The 14,150-nt window shown below is 41.2% G+C and overlaps 2 protein-coding genes across 3 annotated transcripts; one reads left to right on the top strand and one right to left on the bottom strand.

Annotated features, from left to right (window-relative positions):
- Window positions 1–110: 110 nt before the first annotated feature.
- Window positions 111–8,164, bottom strand: fnbp4 (formin binding protein 4). Of its 2 annotated transcripts, none has more exons than XM_084733486.1 (17): window positions 7,970–8,164; window positions 7,355–7,432; window positions 7,122–7,252; window positions 6,706–6,880; window positions 6,140–6,287; window positions 5,918–6,020; window positions 5,479–5,823; window positions 5,157–5,349; window positions 4,876–5,015; window positions 4,689–4,793; window positions 4,238–4,371; window positions 3,073–3,242; window positions 2,033–2,304; window positions 1,797–1,914; window positions 1,058–1,251; window positions 750–907; window positions 111–633 (listed from the first exon to the last, which is right to left on the bottom strand). In XM_084733486.1, the coding sequence occupies exons 1-17, from the start codon at window positions 8,091–8,093 to the stop codon at window positions 543–545; spliced, it is 2,679 nt and encodes an 892-aa protein (XP_084589612.1). In that variant the 5' UTR covers window positions 8,094–8,164; the 3' UTR covers window positions 111–542. The 2 variants fall into 2 exon arrangements, with proteins under 2 accessions (XP_084589612.1, XP_084589611.1); XM_084733485.1 differs by having other exon boundaries at window positions 2,033–2,337; window positions 7,970–8,163.
- Window positions 8,165–8,441: 277 nt separating this feature from the next.
- On the top strand, window positions 8,442–10,188 carry LOC146316254 (seipin-like). Its single transcript, XM_084733487.1, has one exon. The coding sequence runs from the start codon at window positions 8,766–8,768 to the stop codon at window positions 10,029–10,031; it is 1,266 nt and encodes a 421-aa protein (XP_084589613.1). The 5' UTR covers window positions 8,442–8,765; the 3' UTR covers window positions 10,032–10,188.
- The last annotated feature ends 3,962 nt before the right edge of the window (window positions 10,189–14,150 follow it).

The raw sequence follows: 14,150 nt of genomic DNA on the forward strand, positions 1-14,150 counted from the left end.
CTCAAAAAAAAAACAAAAAAAAAACGGAAAAAACAAGAGTTATCTATCAAAAACATTTGTTTTAATGCATGATAAAAACAGAGCATATAAAAACAAAACAAATAAAGAAATGGCTTTGGAAAAACAGTTTAATAACTTTTTACAAAATGTACAGGTTCAGTGACGTTCCCGCCCCTTCCAAAAACATACATTTTATGTACACAGTTGTAAAAATGCTCAATAAAATAGACAATCCCTCCAAACAAATTGTGGTGGTCATCTAAGTGGGGTCTATACAAAATGGTGGTCAAGTATTTCTGATGAACTCAAGACATTTGGCACATTTACAATAGTGGCTACAAAAACAAGAAAAAAGACATTCAAACCCCTCTGGTGAATGGCCTGCCATGTAAGGGCCTCTAAATGTCTCCATCAAGAACAAGGAACTGGTAAAGAGTCCATAGATTGTTAAACAAAACTTAAGCTGGGGAAAGATGACTTTATGGTAATGGTTGGAGTGGATTAAAAAAAACAAACAACAAAACTTAGACACAGGCTCGATGTTACGTGGTATTCGTGAGCTTCCGTTTCTTCAGTCGCTCCCGCCAGTCTTCAGGAAGTGCCTCAAAGTTGGCATTCTTTGAAGCTTTTCCTCTGTAGAATTAAGAAACAGTTCATGAATGGTTTACAATATGTAAAAAGACCACAAGAAACAGAGAAATTGATGGAAAAGTGCAGTTATATCCTTATATCATTCAATTCAAACATACGTCATTAACTGCTGTTGCTTCCACTCCTCGATACTCTTCTTGTTCAGCTGATCTCTGTCCTCGTCACTGGAGCTGCTCTTCTCTTCCTCGTCCAACTCCTTCTGGATGCTCTGCCACTTCTTCACCAGTGAAGGCATTTTGATCTTACTTTTCTTTGACTACAGAGACACAGCAACACAAAATTACACTGCAGCTTCTTTTTTATGTTATATTTAAGCATTGGATTGGCTTGACTATGTAGATTTTTTTTGTAATTTATCTACTGCCCCCGCTTTGACACTTCGTGTAAAATGTTAATTTGTACTAACCTTATCCTTTTTCACTTTTTTGGTCTTCTCTGTGGGCGGAGCCTTGGCTCCAGGGGGTTCATAGGGCGGCTGGGATGGTGGCAGTGGTGGCTGAGGAGGTAGGGCTGGGACAGGTGGGGGAGGAGGTTCACAAGGGACGAGAGGGGCAGCGACAGCCGGCACACCCCAGTAGGCAGTTGCTGCCATTAGAGGAGCTGCAGACAAAGAGAAACCTTTATTGGGTAAACCATTCAATGCTTCAGTGCTTAAAATTAGGGTCAGACTATTATTGGATTTTTGAGGCTGTAGCAAATAACAATGTTAGGGAGGGAGGAATATTGATATATCAGCAGATATTCTTTATACAGAATATATACATACACACATTTTTGAAAGCTTTTTCATCTCTCAAATGTGGTTAACACCTGTGACAAAGATATGTAATGGAGGCAGGATATTTTACGGTCAACAATAAATGTTACTGTTGAACTTGTCATTTTAATGATGATAAACAGGTGTTACACTGGTGTGCCTTCACTCAGCATAAACATACTTCTAAAAAGTTCTGTCTAGTCTTGTTTTTATGACTGGATGCACCTGCACCTTCCTGCAATGTAAGGGTTAAGTGCTTAGTATAGGACGACTGGGCTCTAGTTTTAGAGGATGTGTAATTATGCTGTTTGTATAATCAGCCATTTTTGTTGTCAGTACGATAAATATATACTGTAACTGATGACGTTGAAGAGAGTTATAGCTTTACCTGCAGTGGCAGCAGGCTGGGTGTAGAGAATGGGACTGCTGCCAATAGTAATGGTTTTATTCACCTGACCAGCTTTACGTTTCTGACCCTTTCCCAAGGGGCCCGACGACTCCACAATCTGTGTGCGTGACAAGAAATATAGTAAAAGTTAGTGGCTGCTGAATATATTCTGAATTATCAGGTACATCAAAAACAGACATACTCTAATTAAAGACAAAATTTGATTATTCCCATACCTTCATGCTGGCAGTGCCTGGAGGTAAAGGAGGCCTACCACTGCGGTCTTCCTCTGTTCCAGGGGCTGGAGGCTCCCCGTCATTATCATCATCCATCTCCATCTCCACCTCCATGATCTCTCCATCGCTGTCAGGAGGGGGAGGAGGCGGAGGTGGTGAGCCTGGGGGTAAAGGTGGAGGCGGAGGGTAGTTGGAAGGTGGAGGAGGTGGGCTATCAGGAAGAGGAGGTTGTGATGGGGACCAGAAGGATGGTGCACTGGGCTGAGGAGGTGCTGGTGGGGCAACACAGGGGAAAGTAGAAGATCCTGTTTGAAACAAACAAGTTTATAACACAGGGTATTAAGTGAGGATAGCATTTTGTCACACAGTATGCATTTAAATGGATAATTTCGATTACTTAATTTGGGGTTGTATAAGGTAAATATTGCTAATAGTTTAATTTGTGTTACTGTGCGACTTCTGCATTTTAAAAGGTTAGTTCCGATTCACAGAAGGGACACAATAACACAAACTAACACATAATGACAGCAATACAACAGCGACTCCCAGCACTTTACTGATTTTGCCTATGGAGTTTGGTTGGTTTAAAGAGAGCGATATTTGGTTACGCATTATAAAAGGTTGTCTGACAGCAAAGTATAGCAGTGAAAATATTACAAATTGGTCCACCTAAAATATCAATATCAGCTTAAGTGTATACTATTTTTTTTTAAGTGGCTAAAATTCTTTTTGTTCTTGACCCCATCCACACACGTTCATTGCTTAGCCGCTGTGCTGGTGTCGCTTTTGGCATCTCCAAACTGAAGCCAAGCCGACCGGCCTCTACTGTAGGTGATAAACTAATCATTAATAAGTACCTCCTACAACCCCTATTCAAATAATCCCAATAAACTCTTTGCAGCAAAGCAATATTTACTGAGCATTATCCATGCATGTGTTCAGTAAAACACATACAAGAACACTCATACACTTTTTTAAGTCATGAAACAACACACTTCACATCCTGGTCTAAAGAGCAGCAATAGTAACAGTAGACTGACCTGTGATCCCACCAGCAGACGCAGATATCGTTTTGGTATCCCCTTGGCTGGACGTCTGTGACTGTGTACCTTGGTTGCCCTTCAGGTCCTCGCCTTTGTCCTCCTCTGTTGGGAAATCCCACTGGGAGGCACTGGTCCGGTCGTTCACATAGAAGTACCGCCTGTACTCTCTAAAAAGTGGGACAACAGAGATAGAAGGCAAGAGTCTCAACGGCCGGCCTGGCAACTGGCTGAGTGGCATGATACCCTGGGACAGTGGGGCAAGGGAGTGGACATAATGGCCACAGTAGGGGGCAAGGAGTGTTGGTATGGACAGCGGCTTTAGCCGTCCAAAAGAAGGGCCCAATTAGAATGTGGTTATGGATGTGGAACCCACCTTGCTCTCAAAAACAAAGAAAGCAAAACAAATGATCTCTAGGTCCTGAAAGTAGCATTCAGCAGCTCACACCATGGTTGTCATATTTGTTCCGTTTTAGACAACCATTCCCTCCCAGACACAGGAAGACGCCAGGGAGGAAGCATCATTATCATCATTGTCATAATCAACAACCACAGGCCAGAAAATATCAAGCACACAGTCAATTCATTTTACATCAGAAAGAAGAAAATAAAAAACAGGAAGGCATATGAAATAGAGTAGGTCTGACCTGCTGGGTTCCCGTCATTGCTCCATCTTCACCTTTTAATTGATGCGTGACACTCGTCGCTTCCAGGGCATCACTCTGTCTGCATTGCATTCTGGGGGTTGTAGTCCTGTAAAGTGCAAAGCTCTCCCACGCAACCAACCTTTCTACCATACACCCCCCTCCCAATTTTTCCACTGACTGGGCCCATAATCAGTCTACAAATGCCCTGATAACAGAGGGCTTAAGAGTCTGTGTTACAGGGACAGGGAGTCCTCTCTGTGGCAGGTATATTTAACAGGAAGCAGGCTGGCCCAGAGTGGATGCTCCCTTACCAGTACGTGCAAGGCAGAGTGCCAGGATTGCATCACAGAAACCTGAAGAGTCTGTTTCTGTAAGTATTTTGATCCTCTCGGACTGGTTAAGCTTCTCCCCAAGTCATGTTACAAAGTCTGCAACCTCGGCACTGAGGGGGCTGTAGTCACACGGTAATATTTTTGGGGACGAGGGAGTTTAGAGATGTGAAAGTAAGGAGCGCGTACCTGTCCCAGTGGCAGGACCAGCCTTTAGGGGTGGCGTTAAGTTCGTAATATTTTATGTGTTCGGCGGCTTCCTGCAGCCTGCGGCGAAGATAGACCCCGTTCAGAGCACCCTCCCTCCAGTCAGCAATCCGAGTCTGGCGAGGAGAAAAGGACAAAAGAGAAATGAGCCAAGAGTGAGATAAAAGCCCAGAAAGCAGAGGCAAAGACACAGATAGCAAAGACAGAAGAGCCACAAGACCAATGAGTAACATGGAAGACTAATTACAGTCAGTTTCCAGAATGGCACCTTGTGATGGATGATTATGAGAATTTTAATTATTAAGTACTACCACATGGCTGTGTGCAAAATGATATGAAACAAAATTAAGTGTTAAATATTTTACAAGTCCTACTGGGATACAGCTACATCTTGAAGCTAGGTTAATATTGCTTCGGTGCATTGTTCTCTCACCTCAGTTTGTAGCAGAAGCAACTGAAAGTTTGAGATCGCCTTTTTGTTTATCCCCAGGAACTCCATCTTGTTGGTTAACGTGTTTGCTAGTTGTCCAATCTGAAACTGTATGTTTTTATCATCAATAACATCATCAACAAAAGATGGCTAAAATTATTATGATTAGTCAAAGTAAAACCAGTGTTACCTTGAGTTCAGGCGTTTCCACTTTAAGCTCAGGCGTTTCCACCTCTTCTTTAACTGAAGGTTTTGAAACGGTTTTGTCCTCAGAACTATCCGTTTCCTTGTCCTCTCCTTCTGCAACACTCTCTAGGACTTTAGAAGGTGCTGAGAGACACAAGAGAGCAATTTATGTATGAAGGGATTTCTGACTAAGATCATTAAACAAATTGGGATTTTTAATCTGTTTTCAACTACTCCTGCCATGCAAGCACCCCTCCAGTAGAGCATGTGATTACTTGCACTCACCTGTCTCTGTGTTGTCCTGCAGTTCTGAGCCTCTGCTGTTAGAGTCGGGGCTGGGAGCACAGGGGAAGACAGTCTTCCACCGGTTTTTCTTCAGCAGAAGCCCACGAGAACCAGAGGTTTCTTGGCTCGTCTCAGAGCAAGGACTGGATCCCCCTGCACTCCCATCACCCTCCTCCAGTGCCCGTAGCTCAGCCTAAGAATCAAACAACAGGTTGGAGTTAGTCACACTAACAATAATATTGTCAAATAGCACTGCTGTACACTAAAAACAGCTTCAAGGTAATTCCTGACAGTAATAAAAGTTGCACACTGAAAAAAATACCTTTTTCCTTTCCAGAGCCAGTTCCAGCTCCATTGTGTCCTCCTCTGTCTCCTCTTCAGCATCAGAGTTGTCTCGCGACTGTTTCTTGGTGCAAAGATCTTTCTGGGTATTGGGGGCCGAATCAGGGTCCTGCAGAAGAGTGGAAGGGGATCCTGCAGGGCGAGCACCTTCTCCATCTGAATCCAAACTGTTCTCAGGCTCATCTAAACCTTTAAGCAGTCTTTTTCTCCATTTTTCTTCTGCTTCTTTCACTTCAGAGGGGATCAGAGGACCAAGCAGAGAGGCAGCCACCCCGCGGCGCTCCTCCTCTTCGCTGGTGAGGCCTACGACGCTCTCAATGACATCCTTTTAGACACAACATGAGGATGATATATTAAAACAGAATATGAATCCACAGAATTGAGTTGATTCACACAAGCTGGTTTTAAATCAAACTTGCCTTCGGTTTGGTCTCTTTAACTGTTGTCAGTGCTGCAGCAGATGCAGCGTTTTCCTCAGTGGGGTAACTGGCGTGCGCTGTGCCGTTTCCATTGATGCTAGAGCTAAAAAGAAAAACACATCATAGAAAGCTGAATTTCTGTACTGGAGCCAAAACAAGCAAAAGTTAAAAGATAAAGATGCGCTACTCACAAAGTGATTCAATTTTGTCAGTTCCTCTTACCTGTTAGTATACTGCCCCAAACTTTGCACCTGATCAGCTAGGTAGTGTGGCAGCTCCCAGGACACCTCGTTGGTCAGAGTGTTCCAGTAGTAGTAGCAGCCAGAATTCTCATCCCATACCTCCTGCCAATCACCCATCTCTACACCCACTGCAAAAAAGACCACAAATGAGATGCTTCAAAACAAATGATTGTATATTTTAGGTGATATATTACACACAATTTCTATTGTTATTGGTTTATTGTTAGTCTGTTAGTCTGTCTGTTGAGGATGATGGTGGTTTTGGGTTTTGATGTGTTGGCTGTTCAGCTGATTGTACTGATCTTGGTTATTTCATGTATTGTCTGATAGGTTATTTTTCTTATTACCATGGTTGTTGAACTGTATAGTTAAATGTGTATTTGGATTGTAATATCAACCTGCCACTCCTTATTCTCCCAAGCCAATAACGTTCAGCCCCCCCCCCCCCCAAGTGCCCTTTGGGGACAAATAAAGTTGAAAGTTGAAGTCTCTATAGTCAGTCAGTCATCATACACACTTGATATTACATACAGAACAGGCAGTTACCTCCTGCTAGTGAGTACTGAGTATTGTACTCAAACTCTGTGCTTTGTTGATTCTGTTCAGCACCGGCAGCTGGTTGCTGAGTATTAACCTGAGGTCTGGGAGGGGCAGCAGTTGGGACTGAAGAATGAGATGCTGCATCATCTGAAGATGGCTGCGTGGTGATTGCATCAATTTCCTGTGGTGGTATAAATGACAGCAGAAATGTATGTTTTTGATCAAAACATTCTGTCAGTCCTGAGAATTAGACACATTGCATCAGGTGTTGTGAACCATGCGTAAATACACAGCCTATAGCCTCAATAGTATAATCAACTTACTTATCTTGAAAGCATACACACTACAGGACACCACTGAACAATGGTTTTAAAATCAATGGCCAAAACAAAGGATTAAGATATACAACAAATTATACTCACAGCCATGAAATTGGCCAGTGTACTATCGATGTCAGCAGACTGGTTGTGTTGAGAATTTGCAGCTGGACGCAGAGTCTCTCCAGCTTCCTCCTCATCACTATCCTCGTAGGCTCCAAGCAAGGACAACCCCTCTACAAAAGTGAAAAACACAACCTCGATCAATCCAGTGGCAATCCTTTATTGTTTCCCATGGTCGGAAAATACAAAAAACTTCCAAACACACAGTTATTTACCTGTGGCCTTTACTGCTGGAGCTTTCATGTTTGTGCGTGTGTCTCTCACAAATCTGTGACCATCGGCCTCCTGTTCATCTGCAAGAATGCGAGCCAAGTGGTTAACAAACGAGCTTTAACGTTAACAGTTGCTACAGTAAGCTAGCTGTTGCGTTAGTGTTAGCCACAAGCACTCACAAACAATAGCAAACATTTAGAAGCTAAAGCTATTCGCTCACATAAGCGCCGTCCTCACGCTCTTAACTTGATGAAACAGGACAAATGTTACGATTTTTGAGCTCAATGGCTAAGTCTCTGTCATAAGCGTATTTTGGCAGGTTCACAAGAACTGCTAGCCTGCTAACAGCTAGCTTAGCGTGCTAACAGTTAGCTTCTGGTCGATCTGTTAAATGAAAAACACTGCTGTCGTTTCACGAGACACGGCTCTCATTTATTTGAGGTCGTTTTTGTGATGGGGTACATTTTCATCAAATGTTATCTAAAATAATTATGCAGCTAAATTTCGTTAAGAGAATCGATTTTGTTTTACCAGACGGGCCCATTCTTCACACCTCGAGTATTTAGCATTCAGCTAGCCTGTAGCTAACAAGCCACAGGTAACAGCTTTAAAAGTACCATCAGATCCTGAGGGTGCCTCTTCCCTATCTCCGGCATTCCCAGCGCGGAGCCCGGGAGGTGAAAGCTGTAAAATTGTTCTTCGACCGACCGCTCCTCCGATGAGGCGACTTTTCTTCCCCATCGTTGTCTCTCAATCTGACGGCCTGCTTCTGCTGCTACCGTCACTGACGTCGTTCTTGCGTCTCAACTCTGCCTTCGTGTCTAGAAGGGAACCGTGTATTTGTAAACTCCCGCGAGATTTGTATGCGTTTTTTTCAGTGTATGCGATGTACGAGTTAATTATTTTCTAATGTGACAAATCTGTGGTTAAGGTCTCCCCAGGGACAAAAAATATCCGTTTAGGAACATACAAAATGGAAAGAGTCAAAGCTAGGGAAAGCTGACATGGTTTAAAGCTATCACTCTCACGAGATCTGTCACGGCTATGGGGTTACCATCTAGACACGACTTCTGCTGTTTGCAGAAGAAGGTGTTATCTTCCGGTTCATAAGGTCATGTTTTGTATGTAGCAGTCACTGCTGTCTATCGTCAAGTTGCTAAAGAGCTTAGTAGAGACCCTCCGAGCAAATATTGAGAAAACATAAACGTTCGACCTCAAAAAAATTAGGATATTTTGATTCTTGTCGAGTAGCTTACCTAGCGTGTGGACCAAACTAGCGGCCATTAGGTTAACAAGATAAAACTTGGGTCTTAGCTAATTGTGCGTATGGTTAGCTTAGCTGAAGAGACTATAGACATGGGAGGGCGAAGATAAGCAATTAGTTATACAGTTTGGGAGGGGAGCCACCCACTGATGTATGAACATAAAGAGGATCCACCAGAGAGGCAGCAGTCAGCAGGGCTCGAAGGAGGATCAAGAGCCCAAACCAGGACCAGAGGAAGTTCGGCCGGATCAGACACGATGGGGGGTGCGATGGCACCGATTCTGCACTGGCTGCACGATGTGGCGGCTGTGACTCTCCTTAAAGCCCGGAGGACTTTATTTCAGGCTGCCATCCTGTTCTGTGTCCTGGTGCTGCTCCTTTGGGTGGCCATCTTTCTTTATGGGAGCTTCTATTACTCCTACATGCCCACTGTGAGCTTCTCCACCCCTGTGCACTTCTACTACACCTCTGATTGTGATGCCTCAGAGTCAGCACTTTGCTCATTCCCCACAGCCAACATCTCTTTCATGAAGAATGAGAGGGACCAGGTGATGGCATATGGTCAGCCTTACCGCATATCTTTGGAGTTGGAGATGCCAGAGTCTCCAGTGAATGAACAGCTGGGTATGTTCATGGTCAAGATGTCTTCTTACAGCAAAGGTGGGAAGACTGTCTCATCAGTGGGACGATCTACAATGCTGCACTACCGCTCCAGCCTTCTGCAGAGCATGAGTACTTTACTGTTCTCCCCTTTCCTTCTGACTGGGATGGCTGAGCAGAAGCAGCTCATAGAAGTTGAGCTCTTTTCAGACTACAAGACAAATGCTTATCAACCTACCATTGGTGCTGTCATTGAGATCCAGTCCAAGCGGGTGCAGATCTACTCATCTCAGCTCCGTATCCACGCTTACTTCACTGGTATAAGATATGTTCTGTACAACTTCCCCTTGACGTCTGCAGTGATCGGTGTGGCCACCAACTTTGCCTTCCTCAGTGTCATTGTGCTGTTCAGCTACCTGCAGTTCATATGGGGTGGGCTCTGGCCTCCAGACCAACTGAGAGTAAGGGTGATGATGGGAGACAACACCCGCATCCAGCAGAGGAGAGAGGAGGTGCGTAAGCGCATGGAGAAGGAGAACTCACAGAAAGAACTAACTGCTCCTAAAGTGATTGGATCTGTGGATGAGCCATCTGATATGCAGGAGAATGACAAAGCAGTGGAGAATTTGTCAAAGAAGCCTTCACTGGTCCCAGATGCCTCTGCAGCTGATATGCCAGATATCAAGGAGGAAGGGCCTCATGAGTCTCTGGTGCCCGAGGAGACAAACAGCTCTGATGTGCTGGATGGTGGTCAGCTGCCTCAGCCGGGGGAGACAACACTCCGCCAGAGACCTGGGCCGTGGATGAGCCTGTGAGCCGTGGCACTGCACACTATTAAAGTCCTATAACGTCTGCTGTAATGCCGCACATTGTCCCATCGCTCTTTTGCAGATATTGAATGTGATGTGAGAGATACTGACTGACTCAAACAAACCACAAACAGTTTTTGAGTTGGCCTAAATACAAATGCATGATAATATAATACCTGTGTTGTTTTACTTAACTAACTACAGCTTGTTGTCTTGTCTTGAGAACAGTTTACCTCATTAACTTTTACCTCTGCTCATTTCTTTCTGCTTATTGTCTGTTCAGTGGGATTTCTACAGTCTTATGTTTGTGCCATCTGAGTTTTTAATGATGCCCATAGCAGGAGTTAATACATTCCAGAGTTGGCTTGTCTAACAGTATTGCCCTCAAGAATATTGCATTACCATTAACAAATGAACACCCACTTTTAAAGTCAGTTGAACCACATTTTGCTTCTCCGATGTGCTGGAAGGCACCTTTTTCTCACATCATGACTGGTCTGTGGTAGCTGATACACCCTTATATTAGAACTGAAACAATTTATCAATTAGTTGTCAACCGTTAAAGACCGTTTGAGTAATTTTTTAAAGTAAAAGTCCATTTTTTTGCCTCCAGCTTCCTAAATGTGACTATTTTCTGTTTTTTTCACTCCATGGTGGCAATAAACTGAATATTTTTGGGTTGTGGACAACAGGGATTTGAGGACAGCATCTTAGGCTTTGGAAAACTGTGATCGACATTTTTCACCATCTTCTGCCATTTTAAAGACCAAACTGCTAATTGATTAATCAAGAAAATAATTAGCAGATTAATCAACAATGAAAATAGTCATTAGTTGCAGCTCTATTGACAATCCTGCCATAATAATTTAAGTAGATATAGGCTCTTCTGATTACCAGTTCAAGCATCAGTAGACTTGATTCTGTTTGTGAATGTAGCTGATCTCTACATGAAACTAAATTTTGAGCTGGTTTTCGGCAGTTGGAATATCCAAAAGTGTTTCCCACCCCATTTAGAGGATACGCATAAACAAGCCTCGTGATGCATTATCTCAGAGGTTCTCTCAGTGCAATTAGATCTGGAAGATGTGTCTAAAAAGTGTCTTTGTTTTTAATAAGTTCTTAGAATAAATGTGTAAAGGGTCCAGCCTGAGGGACATAAGGAATTTGTTGCTTCTTCATCGTGCAAATAGAGACCTTCTGTCTCAGTCTGACGGGGGATGTAACTGCGGTGGCACATTTGGTTAAATTAAATGCTTTCACAATGTTCATGTTCATTCCATCTGATCGTTGTCTTCAGTATCTGTTACAGTGTGTTTTCCACTCTTTGTGAAAATGGTATTTATTGTGTTTTCCTTTACAAAGCACCAATATATTTTAGATGGGTCTTTTAAGTGATGTAAGTTTGTTAATAAGTCTGTAAATTAGTATGTTTGTATTTAACATACAGAAACCTACAGTATAAGAAGGATCAGTCAAGTTACTATTTTGAAATTGGTGCTGTTGTGAAAGCTAATTAAATGAAGGTGATATGGCTCCATGTATTTAACACTTTAGGCAACATTATGTAAGGATTTGTGTAAGTTAAGTTGCTATATAATTTTGTACCAAAGATATTGCTAAACTCATAATATGTCATCTTGGACTCTGTCATGCAGAATAAAATGCCTCTTAAGTTATATGTGTTATTATTAGTGCTTTGAATAAATGAAATAAACATACCACAGTGCACTTCTTTCTTTGTTTTCTCTCCTAAAAGTTTGGGTGGCATGTCAGTCAAATAATAAAGAAACTCGAACTATCAACAGAATTTTTTTGCCCTGGCTTTGTATCATTTGAGATCTACTGCTGTCAGTATGCACACATTTTCTGTTGCTCACTTTGTAAAAAGCTGATTTTTGAAAATATGTTTTTTTTTTTTAAATCAGTCTTGATTATTAGATTTTGAACCTTTTAATATACACCTAATATACACATTATTTCTCTCTCATATGTTAAATTGACAAAATATAGCTCGTTTCAAATCAGAAAGCATCAAAAAACACAGTTAACAATTATATGATTTCCATTATTACATCTGACTGTATTATATGAAATTGTACTTTAACAGTGACCAATACAAGCCTTTTATATTACCTCAAAATTTTAATGGAAAATACAAGATATCAAACATTTCTTTTTTTAAACACTTGAGACAAAGTCATGACTGTTTTTACATGCTTGAATGTGATGTACCTTTAGTATACAAATGTTTATATTATTCTGATAAAATCCTCAAAAAATAATTGGCTAAAACAAAAAGATTTTTTGGACAAATCTTGTCAAAAAAGAATTTTTTAAAAAATCACAAGAATTAAAAAAAAGGTTACATTGATAAGAACAAAAAATATAGTTTTTGCATGTATAGTCGGCACCCTTTGATTCAGCTTATTGTAACAGTGACATTTAACTTGAAACCAGAGTCAGAGGACCAAAGACACATGATGAAATATAAAGTGATGAGAAAAATGCTCACTCATATTTTTGTACAATATGAAAATAAAATGCACTGTTAGATAAGTTCATGAAATAAATAGTTTGAAAATATTTGCAATAAAAGGTCTTGACACAGTTAAAGTTTGTATTCCACTTATGATCGGCTTTTGTATTAGTATGAGAAGGGACTTTATATGTACATGGTGCTTTCATGTTGTGTTTATGCTCTCTTTCAAGACATATCCATGTAAAAAGATAGATATAATAAATTCAGAAGAGCCTGATTTTGTTATTATACTAAATATAACCAATTTTCTCACATCTTAATTTTTTGGATTCAGGTGTGATGGAGGGCAGTACGACAGAATCAAGACATTTATCTCCATCATGCACTGTACAGTATTTGAATGATTAAACAGAAAGATGCCTTTAATGTTCAGTGAATCTCTAGTGTTACTTATATATGTACAATGACAGTTGTTGTAGCTGGAAATACAGTAGCTCATTGTGTTCATACTGTGTGAAATAATCACATTTCCAGTAAAAGGGATGGTTTATGGTCCGTTTTCAATCGGTTTTCCTTTTTCTTAGAAAGGATTCAGAATGTGCAAAATGATTCATTGTGGAGTGACATTTAATGTTGTTTACAGAACATTTTCCTGGTACATGGAGGAATTGGAAAGCTGCACTCAGAATCTGTTTCATATTAGAACGTTATGGTGATGATATTAGGGCCCATTAGTAGTCTTCATTCAAAGCCACAGCCCCAATCTATCAGATGAATTATGCATTGGTCTGGATAAGGAATGCACTAATTGACTTAAACCATCCATCAGTGGTATTAAAAACTTCACTGTATTTAGCCTCTGCAGGTACAGATATTATCTCAGACTCTGCTGGGATGAGAATTTGTGTGATGAAATCTTTTTTCCTCACTTCCTGCACTATAAAGAAAGACGTCTCACATGACCTTTTAGTTGCGTATGTGCTGTCATCTCATGCCTTTTGCTGATTTAAAGGGACAGTTCATTCCCAAATCAAAAATATATACTTTTCTTCTTACATTTATCCATGTAGTTTGTTTTGTTGTGAGTTTCGGAGATATTAGCTGTAGTGTCTGCCTTCTCTTGTATATATGGCAGCTTGAGGTGCTCAAAATGGCAAGAAATGTGTTGAAAAACAATGTCTCTCTCCAAAAATAATGACCCACACTATCCATTACCTTTAAAGTATCAATTTATTGATTTTTGGTACCCAGATCTGGAAAAAAAGACTATTTATATGGTTTTACTTGCAGCCAATCACTGCAAGCACTCTTCGTAAAGAAGAACCTTCAAAAGAGTTACCAAATGAAGTTCTCCATTGGTATTGGTATCACTTTAAGGGCACTGGTACTGATACTGGTACTTTCCAAATGATATCCAGCTGTACTTACCACAGACCTTGTTATGAACAGTTTCATGTAGGAACTACTATACCATAGAAAGAAAGTAGTTCCTACATTAAAGTGCTCACAACAATGTCTGTGGCTTAACTTGACTAACCAGGTCATGATTCCTGCAAAGAAATATTGCTTTTGAGTTTTTTAAACCTATTTTATTTTGGCACTTTGAGGACCACAAGTCAAGTGTCGTCTCCTTCCATTATATTAGA

The sequence above is a fragment of the Lutjanus erythropterus genome, chromosome 13 (assembly GCF_056507025.1).
Source record: "Lutjanus erythropterus isolate fLutEry1 chromosome 13, fLutEry1.hap2, whole genome shotgun sequence".
Taxonomy (NCBI): domain Eukaryota; kingdom Metazoa; phylum Chordata; class Actinopteri; order Lutjaniformes; family Lutjanidae; genus Lutjanus; species Lutjanus erythropterus.